Source organism: Cyprinus carpio, chromosome B4, assembly GCF_018340385.1.
Source record: "Cyprinus carpio isolate SPL01 chromosome B4, ASM1834038v1, whole genome shotgun sequence".
NCBI classification, from domain to species: Eukaryota; Metazoa; Chordata; class Actinopteri; order Cypriniformes; family Cyprinidae; genus Cyprinus; species Cyprinus carpio.
The window spans coordinates 16,169,380-16,190,318 of NC_056600.1; the positions used below are offsets into that span (position 1 = coordinate 16,169,380).

At 36.9% G+C, this 20,939-nt stretch overlaps 1 protein-coding gene across 1 annotated transcript in view; it reads right to left on the bottom strand.

Moving 5' to 3' along the window:
* LOC109076480 (protein phosphatase 1 regulatory subunit 12A-like) overlaps positions 1-5,830 on the bottom strand; it is a 66,657-nt gene extending 60,827 nt beyond the window's left edge. The window contains exon 1 of the mRNA XM_042722640.1: positions 5,491-5,830. Within this exon, the coding sequence (XP_042578574.1) occupies positions 5,491-5,727 (237 nt within the window). The 5' untranslated portion in view covers positions 5,728-5,830. The remainder of the gene's footprint in view (positions 1-5,490) is intronic.
* Positions 5,831-20,939: the final 15,109 nt, after the last annotated feature.

Genomic DNA, 20,939 nt, shown 5'->3' on the forward strand with positions numbered 1-20,939 from the left:
TGTGCATGTAGACGTAGCCATTGATACTTTTCTCATGAAGACTTGTTATAGACTGCTTACTAGGTACAAAAATTCTACATTTGAGTTTAATCAATAGAACGAATGTCATACGGTGTAGGAAAGACACAAGGTCAGTAAATGACAAATCACACAGTCTAAGATGTGCAATTTCATCTGAAGTAGCACAATTTCCTTGAACTGCTTTTTCGCTTCCTGAACGCTGTCAGATCAACTCACAAATCATCATGCCATCTCTATGCATCACCTCTTCGTAACACTGCTGAAACTATTGTTTAAGAGAAAACACGACAGGCTCATGCAACAATATGCAGTTTGGCACATCGATCACAGAATGACACATTAAAAAAAAACAAAAGAACGAGAGAAATGCATTGTTGTTTGCCTAATGAGCTGCTTAATTATGCCTCATTATGTGCCTCTGTTTGGGAGTAAAACGGTGTGACTGTGGAGGTGGAGGCTGTTTTGGCTGGGGGCGTAAGTGACAGCTGAGGAATTCTGGGTCTGCCATGGTTTCCAAAGAGAGACATGACAGGAATGCGGGCACACGACGACACAGCCACAACCCTTCCCACCCAACACACAACCACATATCTTCAGCTACCTTCTTACTGAAAACTACCTTAACTCTGACCTCAGCGATGACAGCACTGCTGGAGATTCCACCTGTGCCATAAATGACACGACTCCGATTACAAGGCTGCCGCTACGCTGTCCCTACAAACCAGTTTGAACTGATTATGTGCATGTAAACCTTAAATTTGAAAGATACTGCCGTTATGAAACACTCATCCTTGGAAAACATTAAGAAACAGTCTTGCAGACACCAACGCTCCGGGCCTCGAGCATAATCTGCTGTTTCTCGCCTCTATTTGCACACCGCCTCCACAAAGTTGTTGAGCCACTAGATAAATCCAAACATTTTCTGGTTAACCAGAATGATTATATACATGAAAGACACACCATATTTCTGTCATCACTCCTATATGGGAAAATTTCATAAGAATATGTCAAACTGGGTCACATTTCACTCTATAATCATTATAATCATAAAACATGATTATAAGTATAAATGCTCATTTACTTCGTTCTAAATAAATAGTTTAATAGCACTCTAAATAGTTCGTTATAAATCACTTTCTTTTAATATATATTTCAGAGAAATAATGTCAATACAAAGGTTGTAAAAAACAATAGCCCTACAGCCTTTTTAATGCAAAATGTGTTTGAATATAGTTATAGATTATAAACATTTTTAAAAAAAATTAAATTAGGATCTTTTTTAACATCTATTAAATCACTGCATTGATGCAGAAAAACGTATTTGTAAATAACTTTATAAGTTAAACTTTAAAATTATATTATGGAAATGTCAAATCAAAGGTTGTAAAAATAGCCTTAATTTAAGCATACTTTGCTATACATCATTACATCTGATTAAAAATATAAATATATTACAGAAATAATGCAAAAACAATTGTTGTAAAAAAAAACAGAATTCACATAATCTTTACGCAAATTTACTATTAATATTACATGTATGTATATAAAAATTTACATTTAAAATTTTAATGTCACAATGCAGTGGCTGTAAAAAGTCTTCATTTTCTTTGTGCAAAATTCCTTGAGTGTGGGGGTGAATATTTACCTGCTGTGCGATGTTCACTCATTTATGGATAATTTCTAGTCATTTTCTGCATTTGTAACATTTGCAAAGCACAAGGAATTGGGTGCAAAAAAGGAAGATCACAACATGATGCAAGACTGATTCAAACATGAGCACATGCACTACCAACTATGTTATGAATCTGACAAAGTGAGTGGCTTTCAATTTGAAACATCAATCCACACAACAAGAGCAAAGAACAGACAACAGAAGCCCATGCCAGGGTTCTTAACTATGAGATTGAGCAGCGCAGAAAGTGGGTTGACTGGGTGCTAAAGTTAGCGTTCATGCACTTGCCTGCAGGCCAGTCTGCACATGATATTTATAACCCTAGCCATACTGCTACTACAGTCACTGGAACCAGCACACCACGTCCCTCCCTGGATAAACACAGCAGTGTGCTGAAAGTGAGGTCACTACCTGTTGCAGTACAGATGCGGTGAAACTGTCCCGAATGGGGACGAATCACATGATCCCAATCGGGTCCCAGTGCTACCTTCATGTATGAGTCACATGCTTTTCATCTTCAACAAAGCATTAGGCTAAGTTCTGCAATTAATATGAAAATGAGCAGTAAATACATCATTTCGCGTGAGTAAAAACAATCAAACCTAATTGTAGCTCAGTCAAAACATTGCCGTGAGTAAACTACACTACATAGGGGATGCAGCTGTCTATTTCCTCCTCCTAGAGCCGGCACGTGAAATTAGGGTTATGCTGGGAGAGCCCAGGGTGACCAAAACATTGCCTGAACCAACTTTTGCTGACATATTGACGTCTAAATAAACATATAAACCACATGACTCCAATCTTATATATCTCTAAAGTGAAGCTGAGGATATGCAAGTCTAAAGTTACAAAAATAAAAGGGAACTGTTCAGTTCAAAGGCCTGCAGTGCAACTCTCTTGTGCATTTAAACAGAGGAACGCAATAAAAGTGTAATTAATCATTCTGTACTAGCAAAATTGAGCAACAACCAGATAAGCCGCTTGTTAAATCCCCAGGTTTCTCTAGTAAATGAAAATGGTACATCCACAACAACAACAAAAAAATAAAATGCACTTCAGTTTTCAAAATAAAAAAAATGGAAAAGCAAACCAGTCATATGAGATCATCAAACTGTCTGATGACAGCTCATCACTGAGATATGTAATGACATAAACTGTGCCTAACACACTTTTACACAACGCATTTATAAAAAAAAAAAAAAAAAATAAATCACGAATAAAGTTGTTAAAGCTTTGAAGTTATCAAATATTTTTCTATATATTTTATATATAGTCCTTTAGTATAACTTTCAGATTTGTAAATATACAAATGTAGAGGTAGGTATACTTTAAAGATATTTTTTATAACTTTTTTTTTACATTTTGCATCAATACATCATATTATTATGTCTTTTGATAAATGTCTCCACCCACATTGATACTGATACTGATAATGCAGAGATGTAGGCTATAAGTTCAGGTCAATTTAGACCCAGCTTGTGGAACAGTGTCATCATAAACCTACTTCCTTCCTTATAATCTGAAACTGAACGTTGTAAAAAATACTATATAACATTATTAACATGACACAGGCGTAATGAAAGAATTGCAAATTTTGCAAATGCTAAACAACTTGAAAAAATGCAATTATTTAAGTGAACACATGAAAAAAACTAAAATTTTATATCAATCACATCACCAAGTGAATTTGCTGAAGAGGAGACTGAATCGACGCATAGATTTGATGCCAGCAACAAAATGCAGAAAGCATCTTCTCTTCTACTTGAAAAGTTAGATATTTTTATAAGCCATCCAACAAACTACATACAATTATACTGTTTGTTGCAACCAATTCCCTTTGTGAGAACAGACCTGTGACCCATTTTTTGTGCACACACAAATTCTCATTTCTTGATGCAATCACCAAACCAAGCACAACTTCAAGAGCTAGTAGAAGATACATAATTTATATACAAAATGCCTCCAACACAACTCAACCTGTGCGTCTTTTATAGCGAGATCAGCATGTGTAAAAGCAAATACCACTCGCTATGAACTCACTGCCTGCTGGTCACATGCTAAACCTCTCCATTCCCTCACATGTCCACACACAGCAGACCCAACAGAGAAAGGAGCCTCTCCAGTCATGGTTAGGTCTCAAGAGCTGCATCCAAATTCTTTCCTCCCCCTGTCTGAACACCGGCCCAAAAAAAGGCAAGTGCTTTTAAACGCATGAGCCTGTACAGACGACCTCCTGCAGTCACTTACAGCCACATCAGACCCAGAAGACAGAAGACTGATTGCAGGGCTTTAGATATTACAGTTTTCAATGTCAAAAATGGCACTTTCTCCAGCTCAAACTGAATGAGGTTTATGACAGTTACTTTAATGCACTTTGACTTTAAATTACTCAATAAGCTTTGCTTTGCAATGTTTTACCCTTAACCTCTGAATAAACATGTTTATTGTGTCTATGATGCCCAAAAATGTTGCTTAAACAGAAATCTCACTAAGTTTTAAGACACTATACGTACATTAACAGGTAAATATGAAGCACAAAATGTAGTTTTATAATATCCTTCCTATTTTCCTAGGCAAATTCAATTGATAATTTAACAGAAATTGCCTCCGCTTGCACCACACTTCTATCTTTGCCACACATACTTTTTTGCAAAACCCATTAGCGCGTTAAGCGGTTATTAATGGAAAAACTAAACTAAAGTGACGCATCTTTCACGGATGTTTACAGTCAGGCCAAGGAAACTACGTCTTAAAGCGACAGCTCACTACTAATTTATGGAAAACTGTGTCAGCCAGTTACTTGAATTCATTATGTTTCGAAACGTACTGACTTAACGTACTTTCTCATGTGGATGGGCAGTGTGGATGACAAGAATAATTTTGAGAACTGACAGCGCAAGTCGCCATTGTAAGAGAAAGACGCTTTGAAAGTGAATGGTGACTGGAGCGGTCAATCTGTCAGATATAACCTTTGAAGTTTCACACGAGTTAATCAGACACACTGGTTTGTTACAACACGAAAGAGTATATTATGACAGCATTTTAGGTTTTCGAACGAATTATTCGTTATAAACTGCGCGACTTTGACCTTTTTCGCGCTCGCTCGCGGTCTACTTTCATATAATAATTCACCCTGCCACACAGAAACCATATTACACTGAATCTTTCCCCATTAATGCCACATTTTCAGTCAATAATCTCAAACGCAACATACGTGTCAACTAGGTACGTTACGTTAGCCTCTTTTCAAAAACACAGCCGTGCTAACTGGTTGCTATGCACTTTAACAACGTAATTTCAATGGTGACCAGCGGATCAAAACACATTTACGAGTCGGCTCCGTGAATCCATACATAACATAAACCATGCACATTCACCCGATGAGTTTATAAACAGATTCAGCTGTTATTGTGCTGTATATCTAACGTTACTTACACTTAGATGCTAACAGGCTAATCAGCAGCTAACACACACACACACACACACACACACACACACACACACACACACACACACCCGAGAATCAGTCAGACAGTCCTCTTCCTGCCTTCACAAACTCATTTACACACAAACACGATTATTCCGGCTTCATCGATCCAGCACAGTGCGCATAAAAAGCTGATATCCGTTTCAATCAGAGCCCGATTAGCTTCAGCGGCTACGTGGTTCCGCAAAACGGCCCGACGAAGATGGTGATGATGATGAAGGTGGTGTCTGGCTGAGTAAACACAGCCAGCGAACCGTCCTGAGACACGGATCTGTGCACAACAGCCGCCGCGGAGCCGCTCTTAACTCACCTGGTGCAGCGCGGTGAGGCCGTCTACATTGGCGTAGTTGATGTCCGCGCCGCGGTCGAGCATTCGCAGCACCTCCTCCGTGTCGCCGCTCGAGCAGGCGGCCAGGAACACGGCGCCATCGTCGAACTTCACCTTCGTCTTCTTCTTCTTCAGAACGGGCGGCTCGAGATCCGTCTCCGAGCCTATCCAGCGCTTTAACTGTTCGTTCCTTTTCTGCTTGGCGTCCGCCATCTTCATCCCCTCTAGCCTGGCGCTTCTTATCTGTCTCGGATGGAAGATATACTTTATACTGCCACTATCCCGACACGGCGCGCTGGGGCGTGGGAGGGGACGGCGCGGGAGGGAGGGGGGTTGTGCTCAGCTCAAAAGCCGCTTGACGCCGAAATATCGCGAGAGCGAGCGACGTCAGCCCCGGATCTGCAGCATGACGTCATCTTTATAGGGCAGCAGAGAGAAACTACAAAGATGTTTTTTAGGGTTGACATAGAACATGGGGAAGTAGTATTAAATATGAGATTAAATGAAACAAACAAACAAAAAAATAAAAGATGTGTTTTTGCTGAGCTATATTAGAGTATCTTACTACATGCAAAAAAACACGGATTTGTATATGCAAAAGTAATTGCAGGGGTGGGGAATGCAGCAAAATATGTTTGTTCATTGCTTATTCAGAAGAACCAATTACATCCTGATATTTATTATTATTATTATTCATTTATTTATTTTGGTTCAAATGTACTGTGGTGGTACAGTGAAGGCAATACCATGGCACTGTGGAACTGAATTGTTATTATATTAATGCACTATGGTATTTATATGGTACTCCAAAGAATACAGTGAGCAAAAGTTTAATTAAAGCCTATAAATAACCACCATATATATATATATATATATATATATATATATATATATATATATATATATATATATATATATATATTTTGCTTTTTATTGTTATATTGTCAGTATTAATTTAATTAATCTCCCTTTTAAATTAAATATTAAATATGTTTATAACACTGAGTTGCAAGTTACGCATTGAACTGAAATTATTATTATTATTACTAGTACATTCATAACAAATAATCAGTATAATCTATCAGTTATTTGGATATTTGAATTTATTTACCTTTTTGAGCATATGTTCAGAAAGTAAAATTCAATGATATGAATGATATTCATATTAAATATTCATGGTGTATTGTGAAGGTACAGATTGTAATATCAAAACTGTTTACTATTGAATTCTACTTCTTTCATATTTAATGTCCCCACAGATTCAAATTATCATCTTTTTTACTTCCTTTTATGGATTTTTTTTTTCTTTTTTCTTTTTATATATCATGGGGAGAACTTCGCTTTTGGGGAAAAAGTGTGTTAGATTGTGATAACAGAAATTACTGACTACTTAAAAAGCAGATGATTAACAGAAACATGAAAAAACGGACTACTTAAAAAGCTCATTTTACCCCTGGAAGGCTTCTAAAAGTATCCTCATCTGATCTGGGTAATTGAGTTGACAGGAACCTTTTGACTGGGGTGGTCCCGCTCTACCGGGCCGTGAAGAGTGTTATTTTTCTTTTGGCACTGTGGTGCATTATTGTTGGCACAGGCCCATGTATGTGTGGTTTGTACAGGTTGTGGGTAGCCGGCAGGCTAGTTCAGATGTTTGCCATCTCTCTTACTAACTATAATCACCATGAGGAGCTTTATGACTTGAAGTGCAAGAAGTGTCAATTTAATTGCCCAACTAATTTAAGTGGGAGACGATCCAAGTGTGTACGTCATCATGGATTCGTTCAAAGATTGAGAATAGCGTAAAACTTGTCTTGGTTTATTATGGTTCATCCTGACTATAGAAATGATGTCGAATTAGAGGAAAAATTTAAATATGTGTTAAATATTCTAGATCCCTTAACCAAACATAACTACTACAACTAACTTACTTACTTTAAATAAGCAGCTAATTAAATTTCACTTTCACTTTCATTATGAATTTATTGAGGGAAAATAATGATAATGAATATGTGTTCCCTAATCTAAAGTGTTACCAGAGATTTTCTTTGCTGCTGTTTTCATTTGGACTTTTCAAGACAGGAGTCTTACTTTAATGGATTTCAACGCAATCGTTGTATGAATCAGCTGCTGGCAAGTCTGTGTGTGTGTGTTGATCTTTATAGTTGATTAGAAAATCATCTCTGTGCCAGAAACGCATGCCAGGATACACTCTCACTGGGAGCTGGATACATCAGGTCCATTAGATTTACTGGTGCACCAAAATTAACTGGCTATTCGAGAACCATGAGGAATCATGCCTGTTATGTCAGTCATTTGAATTTAATATAAATTATCCATAATGCAATATCCGTATATAAAATTTGAAGAAACTCAGACAAACAGGTTCAAGTCAAAGATTGTTACTCATAAAAAAGCTCACGTTTTTTAGTCATTAGATCATTCCTACAGCTTAACAGTAAAGCCAAAGCAAAGTTTTCTATTATACAACAAACTATCTCATTGTTTCCAATAAACCACCGATCAAAAGAACAATCCAGCAAATTTTAACCAAAAAATGAGGGGAATTGGCCTCTGCTGTTGAGCAGGTGGAGAACTCAACTGTGATATCCATCTGTGTACACGATCTGCCAGACTTCTCCATCCTCCATTCTGATCCATGAGTCCGGATTTAAGGGAACATTCAAGTTTCAATACAAACTCATGTAGTGGCATTTGTGGTATAATTACTACAAAAAATTCAACCCATCCTTTTATTTATTTATCTATTTACCACTGATGTCACATGGACTTTTTAATGATGTCCTTACTACCTTTCTGGGTCTTGAACGTGGTAGTTGCATTGCTGTCAATGCAGGGTCAGAAAGCTCTCGGATTTCATCAAAAATATCTTAATTTGTGTTCCGAAGATGAACCAAGGTCTTACAGGTTTTAAAAAAACATGAGGGGGAGTAATTATTGACATATTTCATTTTTTGGTGAACTATCCCCTTTTCCATGGTGGGTCCATCCCTTGATGTTTCATCTCATTTTAAACCTGAGGTTTCTCTCTAACCATGCAAACAATTGAATAACACTGGTCATATTGACTGTCATGTGACACATCTCCCCATTCTTCTCCTGCTGCAGTTGTTTGGGTGTATAACCTTGCGAATATATGAACTGTATTTACATTACTGGCCTATTAATCAGCAGTATCTGGGAGTAGGCCTGATGTGTAACAGTACAAACACTGTCTGTGCAGTGGATTGATTGTTTACTGGTGTGTTGACTCACAAAATGAGTCCAACTGACAACACAGACCAGCAAAGTAAGCCACTATACTGCAGATCTCCCAGGGTTTTCACTAGTTTTTAACAATGAAATTTTCTGAGTTTCCCAAAACTTAAAACCACATTTCCATGCCTAATACACTGACTCTTTCATTCACTCTTTCATGAAAATGCCACTACTGTGGTTTTGTCAAATGTGGCAAATGTGTGATCATGTGATTTCATTGTTTGATAGGAACAGACGATCAAAAAAGTGTGATGAAAACATTTCAATATAATCCACGCAAACTTCAAAGTTCAAGGGATGAAAATTAACTGACAATCTGAGAACTCTGAGAATTAGATTAGAACATTATTTATGTAATTATATTACTTGAAAACAAGATAAGCCTGAAAATGTGAATCCTAAAATAGGCAGGGATTAGCGGCATGTCATTGTCTCTAACTGGTCAAGCAAGATACTGTAAGTTTTTATTCTCTTTCTTTTTTCTTTTTTTTTTCAGTGCAATGTAACACACAGATGAGATATTATTGGACAGAGCATAATAAATATAAATGCAGAAACTATGAAAAAAATTATTAATTTGATAAACTCTTCAGGTCTGAAAATCATCATTTTAAAATTCCCAGATATTTCTAGGTTTCTCCACATTGGTGTATAAAAAGAGTTTGCAAAACAAGGTTGTTAAGGTTTGAGGTTGGGAAGATATATATAAATACAGTAACAATGTAATGTACCCTTAGTGAACAATATTAATTTCTTGAAAAAAAAAAATTGACTCCAAACTTTTGAACAGTAGTGTACAAACAGTATATAAATGCATGTATTGCCAAGTCATGAATATATGTTTGGCTGAATGGAAAACTCTCTTTCTAATTCTTACTCTGTGTTCCCATTGTTGTGTTGAGCTTTCTTGTAACACAGCTTTAAAAACCTGACCGCATCGGAAAGACAGTCTCATTGCTCTTTGTTTAGCAGGCAGCTGTGTTCTCCACTCACCGCTCTGTCACTTAGATAAGACTCTGTAACTGTTTCTGTCGAGGGTAAACATTTTGTATTTGGAGTGTAATGGAGTTTTCTCAGAAACGTTCCTCTACTGATTCACTGTAAAGCCTAATAAAAGGTACTTCAGTGTGATGGAGGTTTGCTGTTATTGTGGGATCCACACGGCCATGTGGTGATGGCTAAAGCAAAGACCACTATTATTATCTACTAAATCTGTTACACTTCAACCTCTAACTCACCACACACTGTTTCTGTAACAGGCTCAAATGTTACATCAAATCATGTGGTTTGTGTGCCATGACGGTGCAATTGTCCCTTCGCAGGGAATTTGACTGACGCGATCTGACCAATCATAATGCAGAATCTGCCATTTTTGTCAGACAAACAGTAGATAGTGTAACGAAGGATGACTTGAACTTGAAAAATGGTGTCTATTGATGTCTTTCCACAGCTGAAATAAAATACCATCTGATGTTCATTCATGTTTATTTCATGCTATAACTAGTATAGTAGAAGAGATGATCGCTTCACTTGAACTGAGGTACTTCAGTGATCTGTCACCACACATTGATGAACCACAAAACAGTGTTTAATGTTTTAATAAATTAAATTCTCTTTTGCAATCACTCCATACTCACAAATACACTAGAACAAACCAAACCTATTAGCAACCTAGAAACTTAGCAATGCCATAGCAACCACTCCAGTCAGATCACTCTTGGAAACATAAAGCAACATATCAATGACACCCAGAATGATCTAGCAGCCACCCAACAATGCCTTAGTAAAACACCATAAAAACATGCTAAAATCCACCAAGAACACTCTATTAACCGCCAGCAATGACTTAGCACCATCCAAAACCCCTAGAAATCCCATAGCAATGTCCTACAAACCACAACACCCAGAACACCTAAGGAAGATATAGCAACATGCAAACACAAGACCCAGAAAACTTTAGCAATCACCAAGCAATGCTTTAGCAACCACCTAGCAATGTCCTAGCAAGCACTAGACCCAGATTTCCTGAAACATACAGCAACAGATTTACACCAACCCAGAGCACTCTAGCAATCACCAAGCAATGCCTCAGCAACCACCAAACCACCTATCAGCCTCTAGGAATCATGTAGCAAATTGCTAACAACAACATGCTAAGAACACACTAGCAACCACCTAGCAATGTCCTTCCTGCTGGAGAAAAACCCCCCCCAGCTAAAACAAACCAATGCTGGTTGGCAGATCATAGCTAATTTTAGCTGGGTATCCACCTTTTTCCTCAACACGGAAGTAAGCTAATATGATAAAACAAAACATCATTACCCGCTATAGGTAAATAACGAGGAGAATAACAATGTGCAGTAAACAGTAAAACTGTTTGCAGTACAAAACAGTGTGTTCTTAATTAAGATAACAGATTAAAATAATATGATAGGACACATCAATTGTCAATATCAAGGAGCAAAACGAACTGTTTTGTACATCTAAAAAAAGCTGGATGCAAATGAGACCGGAAGCTACACCCATAGAATTTACAAATGGCGGCGCCCATTTTTACGTCAGGAAAAAGGTGGATAGCTGGTTTAAGTTGGTCAAGTTGGTCTCCCAGCCTGTCAAGCTGGTGTTCAGCAGGTTTTGCTGGTTGTTCAGCTGATCCCCCAGCCTGACCAGCTACAGACATGGTCAAAACTCCAGTAAAACCAACCCACTAAACCAAGTCAAGTCACCTTTATTTATATAGATTGTGTCAAAGCAGCTTTACAGTATCAAGTAGGAAAATAGTTTGTCAATGATGCAAAAGGACAATAAACACTCAATTTTCAGTTAAAGGCAATTAAAGGCCAGGCTGGCGGACCAGTTAAGACCAGCCAACCAGATTAGGCTTGTTTTGGCTGTTTTTGTTAATAGGGCTAGCAATCACAGCACTAAGAAAATCCAAGGAACTATATAGCAACATGCAAACAACAACCCAAAACACCCAAGCAACCACCTAGCAATGCCCTAGGAATTACTTCGCGATGTCCAACCAACCAACCAAAACATTGTAGGAACCTAGTTTTCTAATACTAGATTAGAAGGTTCCTGGTGTTAAAGGGTGACTGAGCTACTCTGGACTAGGGGGACAGTGGACCGTCTACGTGTGTGAACCCAGGCACCCATTATACTATGCTGTTCCTGTGACACAGTTTCACTCTTAGCTGGTCTAGAGTGTTTCACTATCACTATAATGGAAATAACCTGCCTTTGATCTGATCAGAGAGTAATGGCATTATACACAAAGATGCCAATGGCTCATTTTAACCTTCTAGTCCAATATCAGTTTGATGCCCATGATGTCATTTAGTTTCTTAATGGGGACATCAAATGCAAAATTCACTTCTACATGGTTTGCATGTAAGTGTCTAAGTGGTGTGTGGACATCCTACAATAATAAAAATCCATTCAATCCTTTTTTACTCCCCCAAAAACCTAAATAGTCTCAATAATCAAGCCATTTTGATTTTCTGAGTAGTATGATGTCATAATGCTTAGGCCCCGCCCACGATTGCTGACTGTCCCATATTAGCATATTTCCGCCCTCAGTCAATTGTACACTGTTTGCCATTTTCTCCGCACTTGAGCAGCTATAGTGACAACAATGTCACGTAATCAATGCAGATCTTTTGTAGTTTTATAGAAAAGTGAACATAAGAATTAATTTTCTCCTGACATCAGAGCCACTGAAGACAGAGTAGATTATTATTATTATTATTTTTAAATGGTAATGTGCCACTGAATATACACACACCAAAAAAAAAAAATAAAAAAATAAAACTGAGGTGAGGGGTTGGGGTGAGCAGTAGCTTATTAACATTTAAAGAGACATGCACCGAAATGGGTCGATGTAAACAGAGCTGTTTTTGACAAGGTAAAAATGTGTTTTTTACATGACAATTGAGGACTTTTAACCAAAGTATGTTGCAGATATTTCATGAAGACTCTAAAGAAACATACCAACTTGTGGATAATGGGAATCCGATGTTACATTTACTTATCCATTTCCAATCAACCCAAACATCAATAGCTCTTCTAATAGAAGAAGCTGCCACATAATGTGCAAAGTTCACTTCAAATGTAATATTGACTTGTGGTTACAATTCATACAATTCTTCCCACTTAAGTGGTTTCATATACTGTTCAAGTTTCTTGGGCAAGTCCATTAGCCATGCACAGTCACATGTATGGACATGGAAATAAGCATAAATCAGCTGATCATTGTATTTATATGTATGTGTAGGCTTTGTTCAGTTACTGAAAGTTCTGCTTCTCACTAATATTAGCATCCTGATCTGGAAATATCACGACAGTGCAGCTGTTTATGTGCATTTTTGGCTCAAGTTCCTCTATCACTTCAATTCAGTCTTGGTTGTATTCTCATATTTGAAACATCTCACTTTTAGAATGGGATATGTTTCTGAGTGAAATACATCCTAATGTTGCCATATTTTGAGAACCTTGCAACAAGATACAGTGACATTAGCAAAATTTTGTGTCCGTTTTTTTTGTTGTCTTCAGTGCAGTGATGTGAGTCATTTTTAAAACTAAGCAGCTCTCTGTTGGTAAAAATGGCAAAATCACACGACAAATTTCAGCTTGTGGGAGGTATTTGTGTGAAGAAATATTGGACCCATCTTTCATCATAGCATGGATTTCTATTAAAATTATTCAAATGAATGTAATTTGGGGGTGAAAATAGCTTTAGGGTTTGGAAAAGAACCGTGTAAAGGCCTATTCACATCAACAGAAATGTTGTGCATGAAAATTTTATAAAATTTTAGTCATGTGATTTGTCTGTTAAGACCAATGCATAGAAAATGGCAGATAGACTGAATGAAACTGAAAATTCACTCTTTGACAGTAGGTGGCGCTTATGGAACAGCAGAAATACAGATGTTACCCCGGTTAGTATGGTACCCAAAGTAGCGTGCATAACTTTTGTTTCTAACTCGCTTATTATGGAGAAGAAAGTAAGTCAAACAATATTTACATTTTCAAACAGCCGTTCAGATTTTCGCTATGGCATTTTTTAAATAACAACTATAAAAATACAGAGACGGGAGAGCCAGTTGCGAGGGAGGCCTACTAAAATCTGTTTGATAAATAAGAAATATTATTTTACGACCAACAAGAACCAAGTATTATTTCCAACTTGACAAAATGATGGTAAGCACATATTGCAGAGGGTAACTCTGCATCTTGTTGGAGCTGAAGTGCTGCTGAAGATCACCAGCCAGACGGGCCATGTATGCTATTCAGCTAATCTGTATGGAGCCATCAGTGCTAACTGCTATCTCACTGGCTAGGCCTTTGCCAAAATGACATCAGAGGCCAAGGGAACACTAGAACACGAGTGAATGAGTGATCAAGCGTTGATCCCCACTCAGACAACAGCTGAGTCTTAACCCAGGCCAGAAATAGGGTCCCTTTCTTCACTTAACAGCATTTAAAGCTACAGTACAATTTACAGCATTTAAAGCTACAGTACAATTAATGACAGTCTCTAGAGACTAAATAAACACTGCCACCCAAATAGTCTTTAATTGGCTTGCAATGTTCCATGTGTACTTTGAATGAAGCTGCGATATAGTCATCGTTCTGAAGAAGCCTCTGAACTGTTAGGTATACCGTTTTTTTATGCATAGCTTTTACTCCATTTGATATCTGCACATACACAAACACATTAAGACAACTTGTGGGGTATATACATATCTGTACTTATCTGGGTATTTATATACATATCAAAATTTCTAACCTCTTCACACAATCTCTCATCTATGTAGGCATTAGTTGCCGCTGTAACTTGCACACATTTCGGTTCCTTCCATTTATACTGTTTTTCTCTAACCACCTCCTGAATCCACGCCCCTGAGGCATTGTTGCCATCTTGTGGACAAACTAATTACTGCAAAAAAAAATTAAATGAGCATGTGCATCTTGCGCTTACAAAGTATGCAAAGTATACTTCTGTTTTTACGTGGAACGTAAATTTTTGCAACTAAGCATACTTTGTATGCCCAGGTCACACATGCACACTGAGTTTGTTTCACAATCAGTTGTTCCACATGGTGGCAACACTGGCCTAGGTCATTGTTTCACAGTAGAAAAGAAATTAAACAGATTGAAAAAAACAACAGAATACCAGAGACTGCAACAACAACAGAAGTCCACACTGACAATCACTTGTATGCATATGCTAGCCTACTCCTAAAAAGAATAGAATGTTAGCAAAGCCTGCTACGCTAAGATCATAAACATCCTTTTAGCATTGGCTGTAACAGTAACAAACCTCAGTACTCAAGAGAGCTATTGAGTTACCCTCAAGCATCTAGCTAGCAAGCTATAAACATTTAGTCAGTTTAAATAACTTTAAAGGGATAGTTTACCTACACTCTAAAAAATGCTGGGTTAAATACAAGCCATCGCTGGGTAAAGTATGGGCAAACCTAGAGATCGGGTCGTTTTGACCCAGCGGTTGGGTTACTGCCCAGAAGGCTGGGTTATACATTTAACCCAACTGTTGGTTGAAAACAACCCAATAACTGGGTTTGTCCATATTTTACCCAGCGCTGGGCAGTATTTAACCCAGCATTTTTAAAATTCTGTCATCATTTACTCATATGGAATACAAGACATTTTCCAAATCCAAAGAATACATGAGGTTTGAGTAAATGAGGACAGAATTAAAATTTTGAGGTGAACTAACTGGGACCAACTGAGTTTATGGTACTCTAACTTTAATTACATAGTGTATGCTGACACATTTCTGAACGAAAGGTGTGTGAAATCAAACCTGCGTAGCTAGAAGTGTTTCCATTCATGTATCTGTATAAAGTATGCTGAACTCAGCAGGCACACATTTTTCTCAAGGTGGCAGAAATAGAAGTGACAGCCTAATGCAGACATGGATAGAATAACCTTGTTTCATTGAGATGTGAGCTAATTATAGTGTATATCCAGAGGAGAGCGGACAGCAGTAATAGGCTCACCATGCAAGGCCAAACAAGTCTCTTTTCAGCTATAGAATTTAGTTTTTTGCCAGGCTTCTCTTTAGTGAGGCTGTTTTTGGCAGTGAATGATTGTGAGACAGAATTGACATGTAGTTCTGCACATTTCTGATGAGGAAGCACTTATGCCCACTCATTACCATGGTTACCGTGGCCTGCGGAAACACTTCGAGGGTGCAGTGGGCAAAATGTGAACCAGCTCCATCTATCATCCTTTCCATTAGCAATCACTCGAACGGTGCAGGCAAAGACAGCAGCAATTTGTGAAGTCTAATGAGCTTCTGCTTAAGAGTGCCTCAGACATCAACAATAGCCATTTTGCACATTAGTGTATTCCTGTGTTATCGGCTTGGGATGATAAGTGGCACCAGTGCACTATGTTTTGAGTCTCTCTCGCTGAAGAGCTCTTGAGCTGCTACTTATCTCGAGGGAAGAGAGACGGCCATTTCGATGGATGTTTGGTAAAAAAGCTCTTTCCAGCTTCAATCAGTATTGTCTCAAGGGTCAGTCTGTATTTAAGTACAACCTGTTGAGAATAAAAGCTCATATGTTGCTAATCAGAAAATATACAATGCAACAATTAAATTGTCCTTCTGTAGTCAAGGGCAGGGTTGACAGTAAGGTCCCTCTGAGAGGTGAAGAGTCAAAAGTCAAGAGGTCACTGCACAGGAAACTGATGCATTCTCCTTGCTAAAACCAGGTGTCACAGATCACTGGTGAAAGTAGATAAACAGCTCAAAGTTACCTGGTTTTTAACCTGGCAACCTTATGGCTTGGTACTACAAAAAATAAAACAAAAATAAATAATGAATAAATAACAAAAATAAAATAAATACATATTAACACACACACACCTTATACCACAGGTTTCCAGTAAAGTATACAAAATCCTTGAAAATAGCTAAATGTACTTCAGGTTAATTAACTTCAGGTTAATTATTAATTAGTATCACATTAACAGACCTGTATTATAAAAAAACAAACATAATAATTAGTATAATATTTTAATAGAAATATTAATGAAGTTAATAAAATATATTTAACCTCTCTCTCCATATTAGGATATTAATAATAATTATTAAAAATATTACTACTAGTAGTAATTATCATCATCATCATTATTATTACTAGTGAAACGATTAATCACATCCAAAATATAAGTTTTTGTTTACATAATATATGTTTGTGTACTGTGTATATTTATTATGTATATATACATTTAATCATTTAGCAGATGCTTTTATACAAAGCGACTTACAAATGAGGACAATGGAAGCTATTAAAAGAGCAATATGCAAGTGCTATAATAAGTCTCTGCTAGCTTAATGCAGTACAACAAACAAGTTTTTTTTTAAATGATATAATAAATAAAAAGATAGAATAGGAAAAGAATAGAGCAAGCTAGTGTTAGAGGCCTTTTTTGCTTTTGTTAATTGTATAATAAATAAAGAAGAAAACAAATAGATAGAATACAAAAAGATTAGAGAAGCTAGTGTTAATTTCTTTTTTTAAAAGAAAACAAGCTGTTAGTAAATAAATAGTGTATATATAAAGACACACACATACATACAGCATATATTGTAAAATATTTACATGTATTTACATTTATATATTTATATTCATATAAATTATATCACATATAAATATATTTATTATATAAACCTAACATATTTTTCTTTAAATATATACATGCATGTGTGTGTGTTTATATATACATCATAAATATACACAGCAACACACATATATTATTTAAAAAAAAACTTTTATTTTGGATGCGATTAATCATTTGACAGCACTAATTATTACAGTTTTTATTGTTATTAATCAGCATTCTTTGCACACTTATTATTAAAAATGTAATTATAATTTATAATTTATTGTATAATAATTTATTTATAATAAAAAAGAAACTGTGTATCAACTTTCTGTCCAATCTAAAGTTATAAGAATTTTTTTTTTTTTTTTTTTTTTTTTTTTTTCAGATAGAACTCACAGCAGAATGAATGATTGCACTTTTGGATCTATACCTTGATACTAAGGCTCCCAAACAAAATATTTCATTTCACTAACCTGCAAACTTTGTGTTTGGAATATGCTTCAGACGATCATTGAGCAGACTGTGGGCAGTCTGCAGGCATGCCGTCTGAGCCTGAGATTCTCTGTGGTTAGGTTAGTAGGTTAGTTATTTTACTCACTACCACATGATTTGATTACAGTAACAGGTTTCCAGTTTTAAAACAGGAAATGTGTGCATGACTCTGCTGCATATCTTGGTAACACCGCTACCCTCCTACTCTAACTGCAGATATAAACAGAATAAAATCTTCCCTTATTTTACACCAGAGTTCCTGTCATTCTAGAGATGACTTTCACTCACACATTTGGGCTGAGCTTACCTGTAAAATCAGTACTGGTCATTCATTGGATAATTTGGTAAAGTAAAGAGCAACAGTAAGACAGTTAAATGTACTGTGTACATTTTTATCTGTCATAACTTCTGGAGAGAAATAGCACAGACACTGGACAAAGATGAAACTTATTGGTCACACTTTATTTTAAGGTTCAATTCTTGCTATTAACAAACCATTAACTATGACTTTTGCCTCAATAAACTCCTAATTTGCTGCTTATTAATAGATAGTAAGGTAGTTGTTAATTTTAGGTGTTGGTTAGGATTAGGGATGTAGAATATGCTCATGCAGAATATGTACAGAATATGTGCTAAGTACTAATAAACAGCCAATATGTTACTAATAGCAACTAGTTAATAGTGAGAATTGGTCCCTATACTAAAGTGTTACCAACTTATTAGTGTGTATCTCTCTTTGAGGGGAAGTCGTGGCCTGGTTAGAGAGTTTGACTCCTAGTCCTAAAGTTGTGGGTTCAAGTCTCGGGCCGGCAATTATACGACTGAGGTGCCCTTGAGCAAGGCACTGAACCCCCAACTGCTCCCCGGGCACCGCAGCATAAATGGCTCCCTACTGCTCCGGGTGTGTGTTCACTGCTGTGTGTGTGCACTTTGGATGGGTTAAATGCAGAGCACGAATTCTGAGTATGGGTCACCATACTTGGCTGTATGTCACGTCACTTTTTTTTTAAGTGTCTGTGTTCGTACACTATCAAGTGGACTACACTTTGAAAGGTATACTTGAAGTATACTTTGGGCTTCAGAGTTAGGGATTTTTCTAAACCCCTAGAAAGTACACAATTTTGACACATGACACATCCCACACCTTGTGCTCTGAACATGAACATTACCAGAAGACGATAAAGCAAATGAAAAGTATCTCATAGAATTACAGTGAAGAAGCCATATCTAGAAACCACATATAGACTTCTTTCACTTGGGCCAGTAAGTAAGCAACAATTTAGCATCATGCTAGAAACCAAATTACTCTGTCCTCTGATAACCATTTGTTTTTTTTTGTTTTTTTTTTTTATAATGTGACTGTCCTTTGTTACTTTGGGTATTGTAAAGGCTGTCCACACCAAGGATGATTATGGTAATGATAAAGATAGCTTTAAAAATTGGGTCACAGTTTACATTAGGTGGCCTTAACTACTATGTACTTACATCAAAAAATAAGTAAAATGTACATATTTAGTTCATAATGTATTGCAAAACACTTTTGCTGCTGTTGAGGTTAGGGACAGGTTTAGTGGTATGGGTAGGTTTAAGGGTGGGTTAAGGTGTAAGGGATGGGTCAACAGTGTAATTATAAATGCAATTACAGAAATTAATTACAGATGTAATAATATGCAGGCATTTTAAAAATATAAGTACAATGTAAAAACATGTATTTACACAAAAAGTGCATTATATCAAATTATGAATTTAACTGAAAGTACACAGTAGTTAAGGCCAACTAATATAAAGTGGGACCAAAAATTGTTATAAACTTATATAAGAGTAGCAGTGTCCACACCACACCACAACTATATTGATAACAACACAGAGGAACGATTTGTTTGGAATAACATTCAAAAAAAAAGACCTTGAGCATTTAAAGCAGCAGATGATAAAACTACAGCACACAGTAATGAACAATGTAATCATGCATTGCTGTAAAAGACAATATAGTAAGCCTATAGTTAAATTTATAACAGGTCTAAACACTCCCAAGACCACTGGTCTACTGTTACAAAGCTAGTTCTGGACTCTGAGCCAATGATTTTAGCAGCCGAGATCAAACCGAGAGGCAAATGTCACAGCAAGTGTGCGTAAAGAAGTTTTAGGACAGAGTTTAAATATAGAGTCACTTGGATAAAGTAGGTCAAGGTTGTCTGTGGTGGAAATTGCACAGAGAGTCTCATAAGTTGAATCACAACTCGAAAAGGTGAAACAAATTTAAAATAAAATATAATACAAATTAAAATATGTAATTTAAAAGAATATATGCTTAAGTAGCTATATTTGCAATCTGTATCTGTGCAATGGAAAATTAAATCAGGTCAATCAGCCAATCAGTTCTCTGATCTGTGATTGTATGTCGTCGCACTGCATTTTTGCTTTCAACATGAATAGACATTTTACTTGTTGCTGGAAGCCTGTCATGTCGTGCCAGGTAAGGTCATGGAGTAAGGTCATCCAGGCCATTAACAGTGGGCAGAGAGTTCACAGCTTGTGTATCTGCTGCTGACTGACACCTCTCAATCTGCAGTGGAATCTATCAGTGTCCTGTGACAAGTCCTGATCTGCTCCTGACTGCAGTATTGTGCGTATGTGTGTGTGACATGGCACTTGTAGAACCAGTCATTGTGCTACTCTTCGAACTCCCTCGGGCACTTCCACTGTCAGCACATCGTAAATCAGATGTACTAACAAATGCACACCTACAGATGCCAAACAAAGTATACAAACACATACATCACTGTATACCACACCATATAAATCGAAGTATACAAGGCAACCATATAATTATACATACTATATACTCCAACTTCAAAAACACAAAAAACATACACATAAATAACATTAATAAACACAAACAAACATGACATGAAAAGCTAGCCCAAGGAGCAGCCCAAGATAAACATTCAGATATATTTTGAGAGGTGCTATGACATCATCACGACAACCTCCAGTGGCGGGCAATGACTAAAAATAGCAGA